This window comes from Notolepis coatsorum (assembly GCF_963971535.1).
Source record: "Notolepis coatsorum genome assembly, chromosome: 7".
NCBI classification, from domain to species: Eukaryota; Metazoa; Chordata; class Actinopteri; order Aulopiformes; family Paralepididae; genus Notolepis; species Notolepis coatsorum.
The window spans coordinates 159,046,602-159,065,088 of NC_140171.1; the positions used below are offsets into that span (position 1 = coordinate 159,046,602).

The 18,487-nt window shown below is 45.7% G+C and overlaps 1 protein-coding gene across 4 annotated transcripts in view; it reads right to left on the minus strand.

Moving 5' to 3' along the window:
- helz (helicase with zinc finger) overlaps positions 1-18,487 on the minus strand; it is a 186,608-nt gene that overhangs the window by 68,091 nt on the left and 100,030 nt on the right. For all 4 annotated transcript variants that reach the window (XM_084319194.1, XM_084319193.1, XM_084319192.1 and 1 more), the window contains exons 16-20: positions 18,301-18,480; positions 12,597-12,698; positions 7,779-7,957; positions 3,818-3,936; positions 805-950 (exon numbers count right to left, since the gene is read on the minus strand). In XM_084319194.1, the coding sequence (XP_084175320.1) occupies positions 805-950; positions 3,818-3,936; positions 7,779-7,957; positions 12,597-12,698; positions 18,301-18,480 (726 nt within the window). The remainder of the gene's footprint in view (positions 1-804; positions 951-3,817; positions 3,937-7,778; positions 7,958-12,596; positions 12,699-18,300; positions 18,481-18,487) is intronic.

Here is an 18,487-nt window from a genome sequence, read left to right on the forward strand (position 1 = left end):
CCTAAAGCGAGTAGAGTAGGGTCGAGTAGGTTCTATGCAATGGAAAAGAGGCATCTGTGTGGTGACCTGTTGGGGGGAGAGTGAGGGCCCTCTGGAACACCTACTTGATGAGGGTTAGGGTTCTGTGTGGTGACCTGTTGGGGGGAGAGTGGGGGCCCTCTGGAACACCTACTTGATGAGGGTTAGGGTTCTGTGTGGTGACCTGTTGGGGGAGAGTGAGGGCCCTCTGGAACACCTACTTGATGAGGGTTAGGGTTCTGTGTGGTGACCTGTTGGGGGAGAGTGAGGGCCCTCTGGAACACCTACTTGATGAGGGTTAGGGTTCTGTGTGGTGACCTGTTGGGGGAGAGTGAGGGCCCTCTGGAACACCTACTTGATGAGGGTTAGGGTTCTGTGTGGTGACCTGTTGGGGGGAGAGTGAGGGCCCTCTGGAACACCTACTTGATGAGGGTTAGGGTTCTGTGTGGTGACCTGTTGGGGGGAGAGTGAGGGCCCTCTGGAACACCTACTTGATGAGGGTTAGGGTTCTGTGTGGTGACCTGTTGGGGGGAGAGTGAGGGCCCTCTGGAACACCTACTTGATGAGGGTTAGGGTTCTGTGTGGTGACCTGTTGGGGGGAGAGTGAGGGCCCTCTGGAACACCTACTTGATGAGGGTTAGGGTTCTGTGTGGTGACCTGTTGGGGGGGAGAGTGAGGGCCCTCTGGAACACCTACTTGATGAACCTGTTGGGGGGAGAGTGAGACCTCTGGAACACCTACTTGATGAACCTGTTGGGGGGAGAGTGAGACCTCTGGAACACCTACTTGATGATGGCCTCGTGGGAGCGGTAGTTCTCACAGAGCAGGATGCGACAGGGGAACTCGGGGGGGTAGTGCTCGTAGAGGCGGTCTAGCAGCGACACGTGCAGGTTCCTCTCCCGCGCAAACTCACTGTACACAAAGGGACTGAGCTGGGGGGGGGGGGGGGGGGGGGGGGGGAGAAAACAAGGTGTGAAAAGGTTATTCCAAAACTGCAGTCTACAGTCACTCAGACATTATTTTCTCTTTTTCCCTTCAGCTGTGAGGTTAGTACATTTTGGCAATTCATTTAAAAACTAGTGCTGTCAGGCGATTAAAAAAATGTATCTAATTAATTACAGGATTTGTAATTAATTAATCTAATTAATCGCATTTTAATCGCATAACCATTTTATGCCTGATATTCTATAATCATATTTCAAATTGCATGTGTCCGGATGGCAGAATTCAGTACTGTATCTACTAGGGCTGACCCCTATTAGTCGATTAGTCGACTAATCGGTCGAAAGGAGCCGTAGTCGACTGGCCAACCTCTTAGTTGAATATATATTTATAAAAAAATAAAATAAAAAATATATATATATTTTTTGTATCATTCTTTCCAAAAGAAAAGAGGCCTAGAAGCGTGGCTAACGCTAATGGCACGCATACCAGAGGCTAACTGCCTACGAAAACCGGCACAGAGGCACTGAAAGACGATTTCACCATCTAATGAACACACTAGACTAGACAAATATCAAGATGTATCATCAGTGGACCAATTGCATGCTTTTGCAGAGGACAAGAAGCCTTCAGTCGACTCCTTCAGACATTAAGCACCCCCACAGCCCAAATGGAATGATACAAAATTACAAAAAAAATATTTAAATATTTAATTAAATTTAAAATATTATACTTTTTTTTCATTTTATTTTTTGTCTACCAATAGTCGACTAACGGCAAATTTTGGCCAATCATAGTCGACCATCCAAATCCTTAGTCAGGGACAGCCCTAGTATCTACAAAACCTTCTGTTTAATCATCTTCCATCTATTTGCTTAGATTTTTCAGGTCTGGGCTCTTTAACGCCCCTGACCCCTCCATGGTGGGCTCTTTAACGTCCCTGACCCCTCCATGGTGGGCTCTTTAACGTCCCTGACCCCTCCATGGTGGGCTCTTTAACGTCCCTGACCCCTCCATGGTGGGCTCTTTAACGTCCCTGACCCCTCCATGGTGGGCTCTTTAACGTCCCTGACCCCTCCATGGTGGGCTCTTTAACGTCCCTGACCCGACAAGGAAAACGTCATGGTTTTTCTGTCCCTCTGACCCCTGACCCCACGACCCCTCTATCCATCCTGTCACGTGTCACGCCCACTTTAGCTGTTGTACTTATATTTCCAGTTGCTTAACTTTGTGGCAGACAAAGAGACACTAGTGTTGACCAAATCAAATAAATATATATGGACAACACTACTCGGCTAGATCATTCTCCTTGTAACAAAAACAAGTTCATAAGTTGAAGAATCTGGCAGCGTGTTGCCTAGAGACCTCCAGGAGACCAGAGCAAGTAATAAGTTTCACTATTCAACATACTTTCATTTTTTTTTTTTTATATCTGGTTCTTATTTCTGTGGGACCTGCTTTACTTCCCTGAGCTTAGCCCCCCCCCCTCCCAGGGAGCTGCCTCTACTTTCTGTACTGACCCCCCCCCTGTTTGCCTAAGAGCTGCCTCTACTTCCTGTACTGCCTGTCTTCCTGCCTCTAGTTGGATTTGGGTCCAAATGACTAACTACTATACCTTTGCTCCCTGATAGCAACAGCTCCCACCTTCACACACTTAAACTCCTCTGTTAGACTAGTTACTGGTAGCTGGTACCTTTCCCATACGATGCCACATTACAATTTGACTTGACATATCAGCATGACATAATGTCAATACCTGGAACTCACATTTGAACCATTTCCTCCTGCACCCACAGCACTTACCCTAAACCGGGTTTGTATCCTATTCCCTACCCCTACAAGCATTCCCCTAAACCGGGTTCATATCAAACTCTGCCCTCTTTTCTCCAATCACAACTGTTGCTTTCCTCGGACACACAAGGTTTAAGATTGGGGGCAGAATGACGCAATGAAAGAGATCATTGCGTCAGTGAACATAAGGGCCTCTAGAAATACTTTGGTATAGTGAACATAAGTACCTATAGAAATTAGGGATGCTCTATATTGGCTTTTTTACCGATACCGATATACCGATATTGTCCAACTCTTCATTTCCGATACCGATATCAACAGATATCAACCGATACCGATATATGCAGGGTTTCCCCCCCAAAAAAATTAATAATTTCAGGTAATTAACATTACATATCTCTTGTTGTGGAATTAACACAACATTATGCATACTTTTGACAATAAAAAAAAATCAGAATGTGTTCTTACTTGCTTGCCTGTTTTTTTTTCTTTTTTTTAACCGATACAGATAATTTCCGATATCACATTTTAATGCCAATATCGGACATCCCTAATAGAAATCCTTTGGTATAGTGAACATAAGGACCTATAGAAATACTTTGGTATAGTGAACATAAGGACCTATAGAAATCCTTTGGTATATAGTGAACATAAGGACCTATAGAAATACTTTGGTATAGTGAACATAAGGACCTATAGAAATACTTTGGTATAGTAAACATAAGGACCTATAGAAATCCTTTGGTATAGTGAACATATATTTCAAAGACCAAGCACTTTAAGCACTTCAAGGACCTTGTGCGAGCCCTGTTTAAACCCATTGTGTGGGGGTGTTACCTGCATGGTGTGGGGGGGGGGGTGTTACCTGCATGTGGTCCCCAGCCAGCACGATGCGTGTGGTCTCTATATGTGTGGGGGTGTTAGGTGTTACCTGCATGTGGTCCCCAGCCAGCACGATGTTATAGTTATAGTTATAGGGGGTGTTACCTGCATGTGGTCCCCAGCCAGCACAATGTTATAGTTATAGGGGGTGTTACCTGCATGGTGTGGGGGTGTTAGGTGTTACCTGCATGTGGTCCCCAGCCAGCACGATGCGGGTGGTCTCGCTGGCTAGAGCTAAAGGCATGATGGTCTCACACTCCATGGCCTGGGCCGCCTCGTCCAATAGGATGTGAGAGAACAGCCCTGTCATGAGACAAGAGGAGAGACAATGTCGAGACAATGAACATGCTATCATGCAAGTTCCCTGTGAAAAGGTACACATTTATTACAGCCTTATTGATATTAATATCTGCTCTTCCTATTCTCTGGGACCAGAACTGCACTCTGCCGGGCAGACCTACCAGCATTAGGGCTGAGCCCAAATGTTCGGACCTTCGTTCTTTAACCCTTTCACTGCCACACGACAGTTATTTTGATGCAGCCTTTCCTCAAAATTCAGTGCTAAGAACCACAAAAATAAATGGAATGAAATCATCATATCAAGCTGCAAGCAGAATTATTGTTAAAGCTATGTCACAACGAGAAAGAGCAACCAAGTCCTCACTCAGTGGCATGGGTGTTGGCTAAACACAAGAAGCCATTCTCTGATGCATACATAATAAAATAATGTATGACTGAAGTGATTGAGACCATGTTTGAAGGCAAACAAAAGCAAATCCCCCTCAGATCGCACAGCAACCAGAATAACTGAAATACTGGCTGATGATTTGATTAAACAGCTTTGTGATGGAATAAAAAAAAATGCACAGTGCATTTCCATAGCTGTGGATGAGTCCACTGACACCACTGAGAATGCTCAGTTGCTGGTGTTTGTGAGGTTTTAGTGAGTTTGTGAAAAGATTGGATCAGTTGTACTTTTTTTTTTTTTTTTTTTTTACTTTAAACCCTTTTTTTGTGGAATATTTGATGCGGCCCAGCCTCACCCAGACTATACCTCCAGCGGCCCCCAGGTAAATTGAGTTTGAGACCCCTGCTTTAGATGCATCTATGGTCCTCATTTCTCCAACGACATGCGTGAAAGTTACCAAGGAATTCCTTCATAACGCAATTTACATACTTATTCGGCATTATCGAACGGCTTCGTATTGTAAATTTGCCAATATACAGAATTAATTCTGAACCATTCCGATGTTTGCAGCCAGCCCTATGGCAATCTGGCCATATCTTTCAGTTTGGTCAAATTAAGTGCCAGTAGTGGATTGTTATGACGTCTTTAGGACTAAAGTTAGATCCGTTAGATGCATGTTGCACCCCCTCACTGTCTCTCCTGTCATTGATAATGGGCACCTTTTCAACAGAACATGCGTTACGTAGACCTGCTTTTATCTTGCCCTCTTCCCTATCCTTCTACATTGTATGACAAGAGAATGTAGTCGAGGGACTTGATAACACGCAAATGTACTGTAGATTCAACCTGTTTTGTCACATCATTAATTGTTAATGCAAGCCGTCATACTGTACCTGACCTCCGCCCGCTGTGTATTTTATTGTTAAGGCAATAGCAGGCCTACAATACTGTATCCTTCCTACTGTGCACTCCATCATTACCTACCATTTTACGGCGACCCTCATGAATACGTAACAGGAGCACAGCGCTCTGAAATTATGTCCACGGGTCTTTTAGACATGTCAGGGAAGAAAGGGGCCCAGATGGGCTCTCTGGTAGCTATAGCGGGCCCTATACCACGCCCTAACATACCTACAGTTTCCACTGCAGCCTTCATAAATACATAAGTCCTGAATGCTTAGGAATGATGTACACAGGTCATGAGAGACGGGAGTGCCATCCGGTGACTGGGGGCAGGGATATACAATGAGTGAGGCAAGGAAAGGGGACGTTTGATGTAAAACATTTATAAAATGGGTAGCTCAAATCAAGCAATCTGATTGGTTCATAGCTGTGGTATAATGAGCGTATACGCACCGCTATGATTCTGAGTCAGTATCAGGACGAAACACGTTAGCCTCGTTAAATGAGACGGTCTGGCCTACGGAGGAGACTGGGGCTGACCCATGCCCAGTTAAAAAGGAGGAATCCAAGTCGGCTAAGTGGCGCAGTGGGCAAGGCACTCGCCACTAACGCAGGAGATGCTGGGTTCGAGCCCAGCTCTCTGCGTTGCTTCAGGCTTGGCTAGTCGTTCATACTAATACAATTGGCAGTGTTAGGGGTGGGAAAGCCGGTGGGTGGGGATTGGACGTTGTGGACAGCGACTCCTACAGGTCGGTTGGTGCGCCTGTACAGCAGAATCAGGAAGCAACGGGGGCAGCGTGAGCCTCCCACGCGTTACTCCTCGCCACTGAGAGATCGCGCTGTTCAGGTGAAAAGATGCGACGGCTGCCTCCTCGTGTACCGGAGGGGACACGTGATGCAAGGCTTCTATCCTCACTACAGCCGACCAGTGGGAGGCATGGTCTAACAACGTTCGAGACAGGGGAGGGTAGAATTGGATAATACGAAATTGGGATGGGAGATTTTGAGTGCTTTGAAATGTTCTCCATCTGTTTCCTTATTGGCTAAACTTAATACGACTTGTAAATGTGTTAATTATTGTTAACGGCTGTATGATTTCCCTCACCGTTTAAAGAACTACAGTTGTGTCATAGGGAAGGGGCTGAGTACTTTCAGTCTCAGGTGTGGAGACAGACGTGCAGACATAACAGCTACCAAATCCATTCCTAGACAATGGACCCAGTAGGCTACTTTGTTGGCGGTGTGAAAATGTGCCGGGAAACATTAATATCTTTAGAAACGTTTGTGTTAAATTGTATCTCTCCGTTAAAAGTGTACATCTCTGTAGCATAAAGACAGTGTGCATAAGGCATATAATAAAGACTTTGCTCCCCTTCGCGTAAGTGTTATTACCGGAAAACTGACGATTTAGATGTGAGGACATGAAAGCAGTCATGAAATTAAAAGAGGAGACCCAGGGCTTTCGATGGACGTCTACGTTTCATAAAACTACACTACCCAGTTCACACCAGCGGCATATGCCAACCATTTCTTTCTGAAAAATATTGACGTGAAATCACGTTTATATCTCACGGGTCGAACAAACCTCAAAATGTTTGGTATAAAATACAACGTATATCGTTTCTTTACCTTTCTGTGAACATATAGGGAAAATCTGCGTCGCAATCCGGTCAAAAATGGCAGAGCTATGGACGGTTATACGGTAACTGTACTCAACAGTACATTTCATTCACAGTCTTTGCTGCCCTGTAACGGGCGCCTGGTGATACTAAATCCAGATTTAACTCTGCCATTGGAAAGAGGAGATTTGGCCCGATCCATAATATGTATGTATGACTTGGCCATAATAAGGTAATTTATAGGCCTGATATTCTATATTCATATTTCAAACCGCATGTGTCTGGATGGCAAAATTCAGTACCGTCTCTACAAAAAAACCTGGTATGTCAGTGCTTACAAATGTTATATCCTAAATCTTAAATGGAACCAGTAAATATCTTTGTGTTATTTTGCCGATGTTCGTGTGGCCATTCCTAGGAACACTAGGTGTCCCTAAATCCCAACCACGGCTAAACCAGTCACCCATCCCCCTGTCAATCCCAACCACGGCTAAACCAGTCACCCATCCCCCTGTCAATCCCAACCACAGCTAAACCAGTCACCCATCCCCCCATCAATCCCAACCACAGCTAAACCACTGTTGTTTTACCGGGCTCCAGGTGGAGCTGGCAGAGGTACTGGGAGGTGCTTACCGGGCTCCAGGTGGAGCTGGCAGAGGTACTGGGAGGTGCTTACCGGGCTCCAGGTGGAGCTGGCAGAGGTACTGGGAGGTGCTTACCGGGCTCCAGGTGGAGCTGGCAGAGGTACTGGGAGGTGCTTACCGGGCTCCAGGTGGAGCTGGCAGAGGTACTGGGAGGTGCTTACCGGGCTCCAGGTGGAGCTGGCAGAGGTACTGGGAGGTGCTTACCGGGCTCCAGGTCGAGCTGGCAGAGGTACTGGGAGGTGCTTACCGGGCTCCAGGTCGAGCTGGCAAGAGGTACTGGGAGGTGCTTACCGGGCTCCAGGTCGAGCTGGCAGAGGTACTGGGAGGTGCTGAGGGTGACCACTATCACACGGTGCCTGAGGACGTCCTCCCTCTCGGGCATCTGGAAGGTGTACTGTGTGCTGGAGATCAGACAGTACTGCTGGACGACCGGATGGACCGTCTTCACCCATCGGTTCCTGAAGTAAACCCTGCAGAGAGAGAGAATGATGGGATAGTATTATGGAAACAAACTAGTTGGGTTATTACTCCAAAGATAACCAGACCAACCACCAGCTGTGTCCTTGAGCAAGACACTTACGCTTTGGATAAATGTGCTATATTTAATAAGACCAGTGTTGTCTAAAGTTATCAGTTTATAGTTAAATTCACATCACTGTGGCAACCCTACTAAGTGCACTGTGGCAACCCTACTAACCCTGACTAAGGGTGTCTTGCAGGTGAAAGCAGCTCAGTGGGAGGGGTATTGTGAGTATCTGCAGAGGGTTAGGGCTTGGGGACAGCTGTGTGGGGGGGTTGTTGGTATCTGTAGTTTGCAAATTCAGCCCTCCGAAATATGACTGTTGGCCACTCCAAATTGCTCCAGAGAATTATTAGATATTCCATTTGTCTAACTTGGTTCAATTCCATTTGTCTAACTTGGTTCAATTCATCTATACAAGTAGATATTCCTAAACGGACTTGCCTATTACAAGGTACAAACACATTGACATTAGTGTCACCTAAGACATTGTTAGTTTCTTCTTGTTATATTTATTAAATAAACAAAGTCCAGTAGCCTAGCATTATTTGGCCCACGGCCCACCGCCACTCATGTTATATTTTGGCCCTTGGTCCTCCATGTCAAACAGGTCAGGTACCCCTTGCCCTATGTATACTGGCACACTGTCAACACGTGGATTACGCACAGTTCCAAATCAAGCTTAAGTGAATTACTATGTGAAAGTGAGTGTGAGAGAGAAATAGTATGTGCACTATCTCTGTGTGCTTCCCTAGTGTGAGTGAAGAGGTCACTGTCTCTGTGTGCTTCCCTAGTGTGAGTGAAGAGGTCACGTCTCCCTCCATCTAGCCTGTTAACCGTCTATCTCACGGCTCTCTGGGCAGAAGCAGCCCCCGAGATCGTCCACTAATCCGTGTCATACGGATGGATTGCTTGGGCCACAGGCTTGTAAACCAAGGCTAATCCAGCTGATGTATAGATCAGTGTCTGCTGCGCTGATGTTTGGACACCTGGAGCTAGACAGACAGACAGACGGAGGCAACGGCAGCCGCTGGCCATGCTGACCAAGAAAGGTCAAAGTTGAGTAGAAAACACCAGGGCCCTCATTCATCAACGTGACGTGGAAAATGTTCTATTTCCACACGTAAGCACAGAATTTAGAATGAGTGCACGCACAAAATAAACGGGATTTACCACATGTGCGTACGCAGGTTCTACGCACACCTGTCATGATAAATATCACCTTGGCCCTGCGCCGAGGCTCGTGCACACTTTCACGTATTTGCATACCAAAACCGCCCCGATTAACCATATACGGTAATGGACACCCCCATGAAATGTGGAAGAATGGACTAAACCGAGGGTGTTGTACACTGTCGGATATTATATCTATTAACTTCCTAAGAGACCATTGCTGCCTGGACACCGCAAACACTAATAAAGACCATTAACCACTGTTTTGCCGTTGCCCGTTAGTGTCATTAATGCATGCTGGAATAAGAATGCCTTTCTTAATTTATTTTTAATATTAATAATTATTATAATACAATAAGACATATACATATATTGTACAGTAACGTCAAATAAATACTACAGTCCCCGCTGAAATAAAGGTTCTGCACGCACATACCAGCAGTGATCTACAGCATAAAAGATAGCCACTTTATAATACTATTCTGAGTAGATAATTCATCTGTATCGCAACAGAGTCACGGATCTGGTCGGGGCAGGTAGCATTATGTCGGGAAAATCCTTATGAAATAAACAAAAGTGAATTAAAGAATTTAAAAATAAAGTTTAGCATATTAAATCATTTTATAAGCTTTCTGAGTAGATAATTCATCTGTATCGCAACAGAGTCACGGATCTGGTCGGGGCAGGTAGCATTATGTCGGGAAAATCTTTATGAAATAAACAAAAGTGAATTAAGGAATTTAAAACGAAGTTTAGCATATTAAATCGTTTTATAAGCTTATAGCTTTTTTCGTGCTGATTTCAGAAGGGTCCAGCTGCAGAGCCGGAGAGCAACTCTCAGGGCCAAGATAGCACTTATACTATTTTGAGAGAGACAGCAGAGAGACAGACAGCAGAGAGACAGACAGACAGACAGACAGACACTGTTCCACAGTGTGTGTGTGTGTGTGTGTGTGTGTGTGTGTGTGTGTGTGTGTGTGTGTGTGTGTGTGTGTGTGTGTGTGTGTGTATGTATGTGTGTGTGTGTGTGTGCGTGCGTGTGTGTGACTACTAGTCTAATGGTAGAGACTCAGCCCCCCCCCCCCCTCTGGACCACCTCCTAGTAGAGACTTCTCTAGGAAGAAGACGAAGATGAGGATTAAGGCGAGACACTGCAGGTGAATAGGCAAATATACTTTTTTTGTTGATTTTGAGATTGTTATATTTTGCTTCCTAAACATGTCTTCTATGAAACTAGTGACAATAAAACGTCAATAACACACATTTAGTTGTTCATTTTACTTCATTTTGCCTTATTGCATCCATAAATGTCCACATATTTAATGGGGAAGTGCCTCATTTGCATATATAAACATACATTTCAGAAAACTTGTCTCTACTAGGAGGTGGTCCAGAGGGGGGGGGGGGTCTCTACTGGGAGGTGGTCCAGAGGGGGGGGGGGGGGTCTCTACTAGGAGACTAGTGGTCACACACACACACTGTGGAACAGTGTCTATCTGTCTGTCTGTCTGTCTCTCTGCTGTCTGTCTCTCCGGCTCTGCAGCTGGACCTTCTCAAATAAGCACGGAAAAGCTTTTAAGCTCTTAGCTCCAATTTGGGTCCCAAATTGCGGTACAAATGAAGGAGGTGTCTCGGGTAGTGGACTCTAGTTAATATTATGTTCTCTCTGCAATTAGACTGCCCCTCATTCATTCATTCAGAATCATCCCTATCTGATGCTATCTCTGAAAACAGTTCCTGCGAGCGCAGTCAGTGCACCCGATAACGCTATATATATAAACCTGCATTCATTCGGAGAGAAAGACCTATTCCACATGCTATTTAGGGTTTGACAATAATTACACTAATATCGCTATTTCACAATGAACTATAATGAATTACGGGGGTCATACAGAACACGCGCCAGTGTCTTTATTTCCGCGTTGAAACGAATGCATGTACTGAGGAGCGCTTATGCCGTAGTAACGATATTCTACCACTGGGCGTCAGCTAAGTGTGCTCAGAGCTGTGCGTACACATAAGCACGAAGTCAAGTTCAAGTTGAAATTGATGAATCCCACTCTTTGCTTAGAAATGGTCGTACGCACAGCTTAAGCACATATCTGTGCGTAAGACACGTTGATGAATGAGGGCCCAGAGATTGTCACTATTGTGCTTTTGTCATATCTGTTTAGGGAAGTACACAAGCACCTTGATAGTGAGTAGGGATGTCCGATATTATCGGCCTATCGTTATTATCGGCCGATATTGGCATTAAAATGTGATATCGAAAAATATCTGTATATCAAAAAAGAATAAAAATAATGTATTAGTATTTTTTTTACATTTATTTAACCTTTATTTACCCAGGCAAGCAAGTAAGAACAGATTCTGATTTTATTTATTGTCAAAAGTATGCATAATGTTGTGTTAATTCCACAACAAGAGATATGTAATGTTAATTAATTACCTGAAATTATTCCGTTTTTGGGGGGGGAAACCCTGCATATATCTGTATCGGTTGATATCGGTATCGGAAATTAAGAGTTGGACAATATCGGTATAGGTAAAAAAAGCCAATATCGAGCATCCCTAATAGTGAGCATTGTTTTTCTTTTTGCCGTGTTACTTCATTTCAACTGAAAATTCGGGCCAAATCTCCCCTTTCCAATGGGGAGAGTTCAATCTGGATTTAGTATCACCAGGCGTGCAGCAAAAAACGTGAATGAAATCTACTGTAAGTAGTTTTTATAATGTAAATTTGTCCGCCATTTTATAAAAAAAAATTAGACAGGGTTAGGGTCTTTACGCTACATTCTGTAGAGATGGATTTATGGCGTGATGTCATTGTCGGTCCGGTAACGGACCGCTCGGGGTTTAACACATTGGGTGCCACGCTGTTTTCGGGCCCCATCTATGCACTGCCACGCTTTAAAAGATAGGAGTCCGTCACCTTGTTTGTAGAGCTATAACTATATTCTATATTATAGCTATGGATACATGCACAGGCCAAGATACAAGGTTCAAAGGGTGCTCGATACCGCCGTCTAGCTGGATGCGGCCGGTATTGCACGTTGGCGACCTCAGACTCATTCCCTATGGTAACACCAGGCTCCCTGGATGGATAATGAATACAAATATGGGGAAAAAAGGAAAAACTACCCAGAAACGTAAAAAGACGTTTTTGGCACTCTACGGTCGGGGGGGGCCCAGAAACGTAATAAGCGGTTTTTGGCACAAAGTGTTAAGAGGTTAAAAAAAAACATTTTTAGCACCATTTTCTTTTATGTGTAGTAGTGTTTTCTGTGTCAGCAGGCACCAAGATGAATTCCCTGTATGTGTAACTGGCGAATAAAAGTGATTCAGAATTTTTTGTTGGGATTGAAAAAAAGGATTCAATAAACAATATCCATCCCGTACACAGCCTGCATGTTTACCTGAGAGGTCTGGCGTGGGGATTCCCCGCCTCCACATAAGGATGAAGGTAGTCCTTGATGTACAGGTCAGCGGCACTGTTGGAATGGGTGCAGATGAGGACCCTGAGGAGAAACAGAAGAGTTTCATCAGTACAACAGTAGTCACACATGATGCCCCAACATCCAGGTCCTCTTAGGTCAAAGGTCACGGGGTCACTATGAGTACTGTGGTTTTTGTTTCATGACCATCTTGGTAGACAACGTGAGACAGAAAAAACACTATCAGACAAAATGTGCACATTATAGACCCTTTCACACACTGCCCGTTCAAGCCAGGACTCTTACCCCATTATACCGTCCTATTTGAAAGTGTGGGAGAATTGTCAAATGTAGACAGTCAGGTAGGCTTGAACAAACATGGGTTCAGGTGAATCAAAGAGTTACAGCAGGATGACTCAGAGAGCACACTGGCCGAGTGTCCCCCAACTGAGCTCTCCATAAACCATTGTGGTCACATTATATACAGTCAATACAGGAGGGGCACAAGGTGTGTCCATGGAAAGGTGGGTGATTGGTTTGTTCCATGGGGGGGGGGGGGGGGGGGGGGTGATGTGTTTCGGGGTGGTTTGTCTGGAATGGTGAGTTTGTGTGGTTTGCTCTGCTCTGGGGGGGGGGGGGGGGGGGGGGGGGGCTTGGGGTGGTTGGAGAGGTGAGGTTGTGGGGTCGTTGGATACAATGGGGGGTGGGGGCTTGGGGTGGTGGTAGGAGATGATGAGTTTCATTCTCTCACAATACTACCTTTTTCTTCTTCTAATGTTAGTAGAAGGTTAACAATATGGAAGTATAATTGGATGAACAAAGTCGAAAACGTTTTAACCTATTGGTTAAAATATTAATGGATCAAATAAAACGTTTAACCTATTGGTTAGGTGCGAATAAACTGAAAATATAAGATGAATATATAGACAATGAGAATATAAAATGATAAACTGAAAATATAAACTGAAAATAGTACAACGGGGGGGGGGGGGGGGTTGAAGGTTAGCCAGGTTTAGATAGAACTTGGATATTGGGGGGAAATGGGCTGTCTGTCGGGGAGGGTTCATTACAATCCAGTTCTACCACAATTCACACTCTCTCATCTAATAAGAGTTGGTATATTCATTGTACAATCCATAGGATGTGGGATGAAGGGATTACAAAATAATATTTGCAATAGACATTAACCTAGTGATTAATGAATCAAAAATATTATTGAAAACCGTTAACCTAGTGGTTAATAAAAACTAACATGATTGATTATGGGAAAATGTTCAAAAATATATGCACAATTTATAATGATTCTTGATGAAATTACTTAAGATCCAGTTGTATTTAACCTGAGTTTGAGTGTCACTTTCATCTGTGATTGTCTCAGTTTTGTTGGTCTTTACTTAGAATCAGAGTATTAAACCCATGTTTGTTCAAGCCTACCTGACTGTCTACATTTGATTACACCGGGAACAATTCTCCCACAAAAGGTACAAACACGGATGGGGGGGGGGGGGGGGGGGGGGGGGTCAAAGTTGCCAATATGCCATCTTCAGGTCTGGTGAAATTGCAGAGTTACATTTTGATGATGTGGTTCATTCTGTGGCGGTTAGCTTGTGGCATTATGTAGAGCCATATGAAATCCGCGTTCACGGAATCGCGGACAGAATCGCGGAATTGACCAATAAAAATGGAATCAACTGTAAACCGTGGAATATTACAAAATTTGCCCTAATCTGGACTGAAATTCCACGTTCGGGAGAAGATGGAACGTTTGGTGCAAAGCAAACATGACCGGGGACGCTACAGCATGTTACACACAACACGCAGCAATGTCCAAGCGTCTAGCTGCTTGCTTCGGTGTTAACGTCGTTAACGTTGGAAGAAATTCCACACTAAGCCCTAAATTCATAGCAGAGCAGTATCCTAATGACTTTTATGCCTCAGGCGATAAGGTGTTTTGCAAATTCTGTCAACATACCGTGGACTGGACCCGCAAAAACACGTGCGAAGATCACTTTGTCTCCAAAAGCCATGTCAGGAACACGGAAAAACACTGTGCTTCCCAAAACACACCAACTCTCTAACGATGATCTCTGGTGATCACAATAGATACAGCTAGAGGGCGAGGCTAATCACTGACACTATTGTGATTAAATAGCTATGTACAGTACATAGGACTATAGATGGAAATGATAGCTTCTTGTAGGGCTGGGCGATATAACGATAACGATAAATATCACGATATATTTTAATAATCGATATCGAATATCGAAATAAAATAAAAATCGAAAAATCGTTTTTTTTACTTTTTTTTTTTTTTGTGACCTGCAACAGGGCAGTTTTAAAACCAGAGACAATGGACAGACTTGTCTTTCTTGCCTGCAACTTAAAGTAATGGCTTTGCTTGTCCAAATGACAATACTGACCAAATTGAGATTTATTTTTCTCTTGTCCATTTATTTTGTTTGCTTTCTAATTTAAAATACAGTTTGAAACCGTCTGTACACAGTAGGCTATGTGTGCTAGCAGAACTAGTCTCCAGTCACGAGTCACGGTGCACATGTGCGGTGGTTTGTCCAATAAAAAAGCGCCAAAAGATAGAAAATAAACTAGCAGAGCCAGAACTGTTCAACTCCCCTGGAGCCACAGCCAGCAGAGAAGCCGGTTTACTTTCGCTTTCAAACCAGCTGCAGCCTGAGAACTGGAGTGTGAGGGGATGTAACACTAAAGATGGCGGCAATGACAAAGAATTGCTGCAAAATAAACATACATCTGTTGTTAAAAAATAAAAATAAAAAAATTATACTTATAACAATTCGATAATTATCGATATCGAGAAATACGATACCATTATCATATCGTTATCGCGATAAGATTTTTTTCCATATCGCCCAGCCCTAGCTTCTTGCTAAATCTGGTGCACCCATCTATTTGTTTAATGCAAATGATTGTCAGTGCACACTGTCCTTTATGGTATCTGTGTGTAAGGCTGAGACGATATGCCATTTGGAAGTGGTCTCAGTCTTATCTGTGTGTTTTACTAAATGAAGTGTGATCCATCGCAATGATGTTAACATGACTGATCACAGCACAGTTCAGTTGATTGGTCATTCTAGACCAAGGCACTTGTCTGATATGCGTTTGGCTGTTCCCACATAATCAAACTAACCATGTGGCCTGACCGCCAACGAAACGTTAAAATGGCAACAGTGCATGAAATTCCAAACGCCTTCAGTGATGGAAGACGCAGCCTTTTGGGCACACAACACACAACCACATGTACACACACAACCACATGTACACACACAACCACATGTACACACACAACCACATGTACACACACAACCACATGTACACACACAACCACACACAACCACATGTACACACACAACCACATGTACACACACAACCACATGTACACACACAACCACATGTACACACACAACCACATGTACACACACAACCACATGTACACACACAACCACATGTACACACACAACCACATGTACACACACAACCACATGTACACACACAACCACACACAACCACATGTACACACACAACCACATGTACACACACAACCACATGTACACACACAACCACATGTACACACACAACCACATGTACACACACAACCACATGTACACACACAACCACATGTACACACACAGCCGGCCAACCCTCTCTCACACACATACACAAAGCCAGACACACACTCAGATTGGGTGGGGTGGTAGGTTGTAGTTGGACTGGGTGGGGTGGTGGGTTGTAGTTGGACTGGGTGGGGTGGTGGGTTGTAGTTGGACTGGGTGGGGTGGTGGGTTGTAGTTGGACTGGGTGGGGTGGTGGGTTGTAGTTGGACTGGGTGGGGTGGTGGGGTGTAGTTGGACTGGGTGGGGTGGTGGGTTGTAGTTGGACTGGGTGGGGTGGTGGGTTGTAGTTGGACTGGGTGGGGTGGTGGGTTGTAGTTGGATTGGGGGGGTGGTGGGTTGTAGTTGGACTGGGTGGGGTGGTGGGTTGTAGTTGGATTGGGTGGGGTGGTGGGTTGTAGTTGGACTGGGTGGGGTGGTGGGTTGTAGTTGGACTGGGTGGGGTGGTGGGTTGTAGTTGGATTGGGTGGGGTGGTGGGTTGTAGTTGGACTGGGTGGGGTGGTGGGTTGTAGTTGGATTGGGTGGGGTGGTGGGTTGTAGTTGGACTGGGTGGGGTGGTGGGGTGTAGTTGGACTGGGTGGGGTGGTGGGTTGTAGTTGGACTGGGTGGGGTGGTGGGTTGTAGTTGGACTGGGTGGGGTGGTGGGTTGTAGTTGGATTGGGTGGGGTGGTGGGTTGTAGTTGGATTGGGTGGGGTGGTGGGTTGTAGTTGGACTGGGTGGGGTGGTGGGTTGTAGTTGGACTGGGTGGGGTGGTGGGTTGTAGTTGGATTGGGTGGGGTGGTGGGTTGTAGTTGGACTGGGTGGGGTGGTGGGTTGTAGTTGGATTGGGTGGGGTGGTGGGTTGTAGTTGGATTGGGGGGGGTGGTGGGTTGTAGTTGGATTGGGTGGGGTGGTGGGTTGTAGTTGGATTGGGTGGGGTGGTGGGTTGTAGTTGGACTGGGTGGGGTGGTGGGTTGTAGTTGGATTGGGGGGGTGGTGGGTTGTAGTTGGATTGGGGGGGTGGTGGGTTGTAGTTGGACTGGGTGGGGTGGTGGGTTGTAGTTGGATTGGGGGGGTGGTGGGTTGTAGTTGGATTGGGGGGGTGGTGGGTTGTAGTTGGACTGGGTGGGGTGGTGGGTTGTAGTTGGACTGGGTGGGGTGGTGGGTTGTAGTTGGATTGGGGGGGTGGTGGGTTGTAGTTGGACTGGGTGGGGTGGTGGGTTGTAGTTGGACTGGGTGGGGTGGTGGGTTGTAGTTGGACTGGGTGGGGTGGTGGGGTGTAGTTGGACTGGGTGGGGTGGTGGGTTGTAGTTGGACTGGGTGGGGTGGTGGGGTGTAGTTGGACTGGGTGGGGTGGTGGGGTGTAGTTGGACTGGGTGGGGTGGTGGGTTGTAGTTGGACTGGGTGGGGTGGTGGGTTGTAGTTGGACTGGGTGGGGTGGTGGGTTGTAGTTGGACTGGGTGGGGTGGTGGGTTGTAGTTGGACTGGGTGGGGTGGTGGGTTGTAGTTGGACTGGGTGGGGTGGTGGGGTGTAGTTGGACTGGGTGGGGTGGTGGGTTGTAGTGTCCTCAAAACACCCTTCATTCTAATGACAAAATCACAGCCTTTTCTTTCATTATTAATATGACAATAATCAGTATTGCGATTTATATTTCTTTGCGGTACAGTGTGCAGACCTTCTGCTGTGGTCCTATCAGGACGCTGTGTTTGACAGTCTGTCGCCAGGGTGATGTATGGACACACACACCCCTTATATTAATACATGTGCTTAACCCTTTCACTACCACACTACCAAAGGGTTAACCCTTTCCTATGACAATACAGAAGGTTAACCGTTTCACTGCCACAATACAGAAGGTTGGCCCTTTCACTACCACACTACTAGTGAAAGGGTTAACTTTCTGTAGTGTGGTAGTAAAAGGGTTAATGGCCTGTGCCAGGGTGGAGCTGGAGCCCCAACAACTTTTCTCCACACATGCACGCCTTGCCGCGATCCATATATCCGCCCCCCTTACACCTAACCCTCCCCTATAACTCATGGCTGAGGACACACACACAGACCTGCTGGAGTCCTGTCGGAGGATGTGCTTCACGGCCTGGGCCAGGGTGAACGTCTTGCCCGTGCCGTAGGGGCCGATGATGAGGACAGGAGGCAGGGGGATGGAGACAGGTGTGGTGATGGCCAGGATGGCCTCCTTCTGCTTGGTGTTGAGCCTCGGATCCAGCTGTTCATCCCATTGCCTGGAGG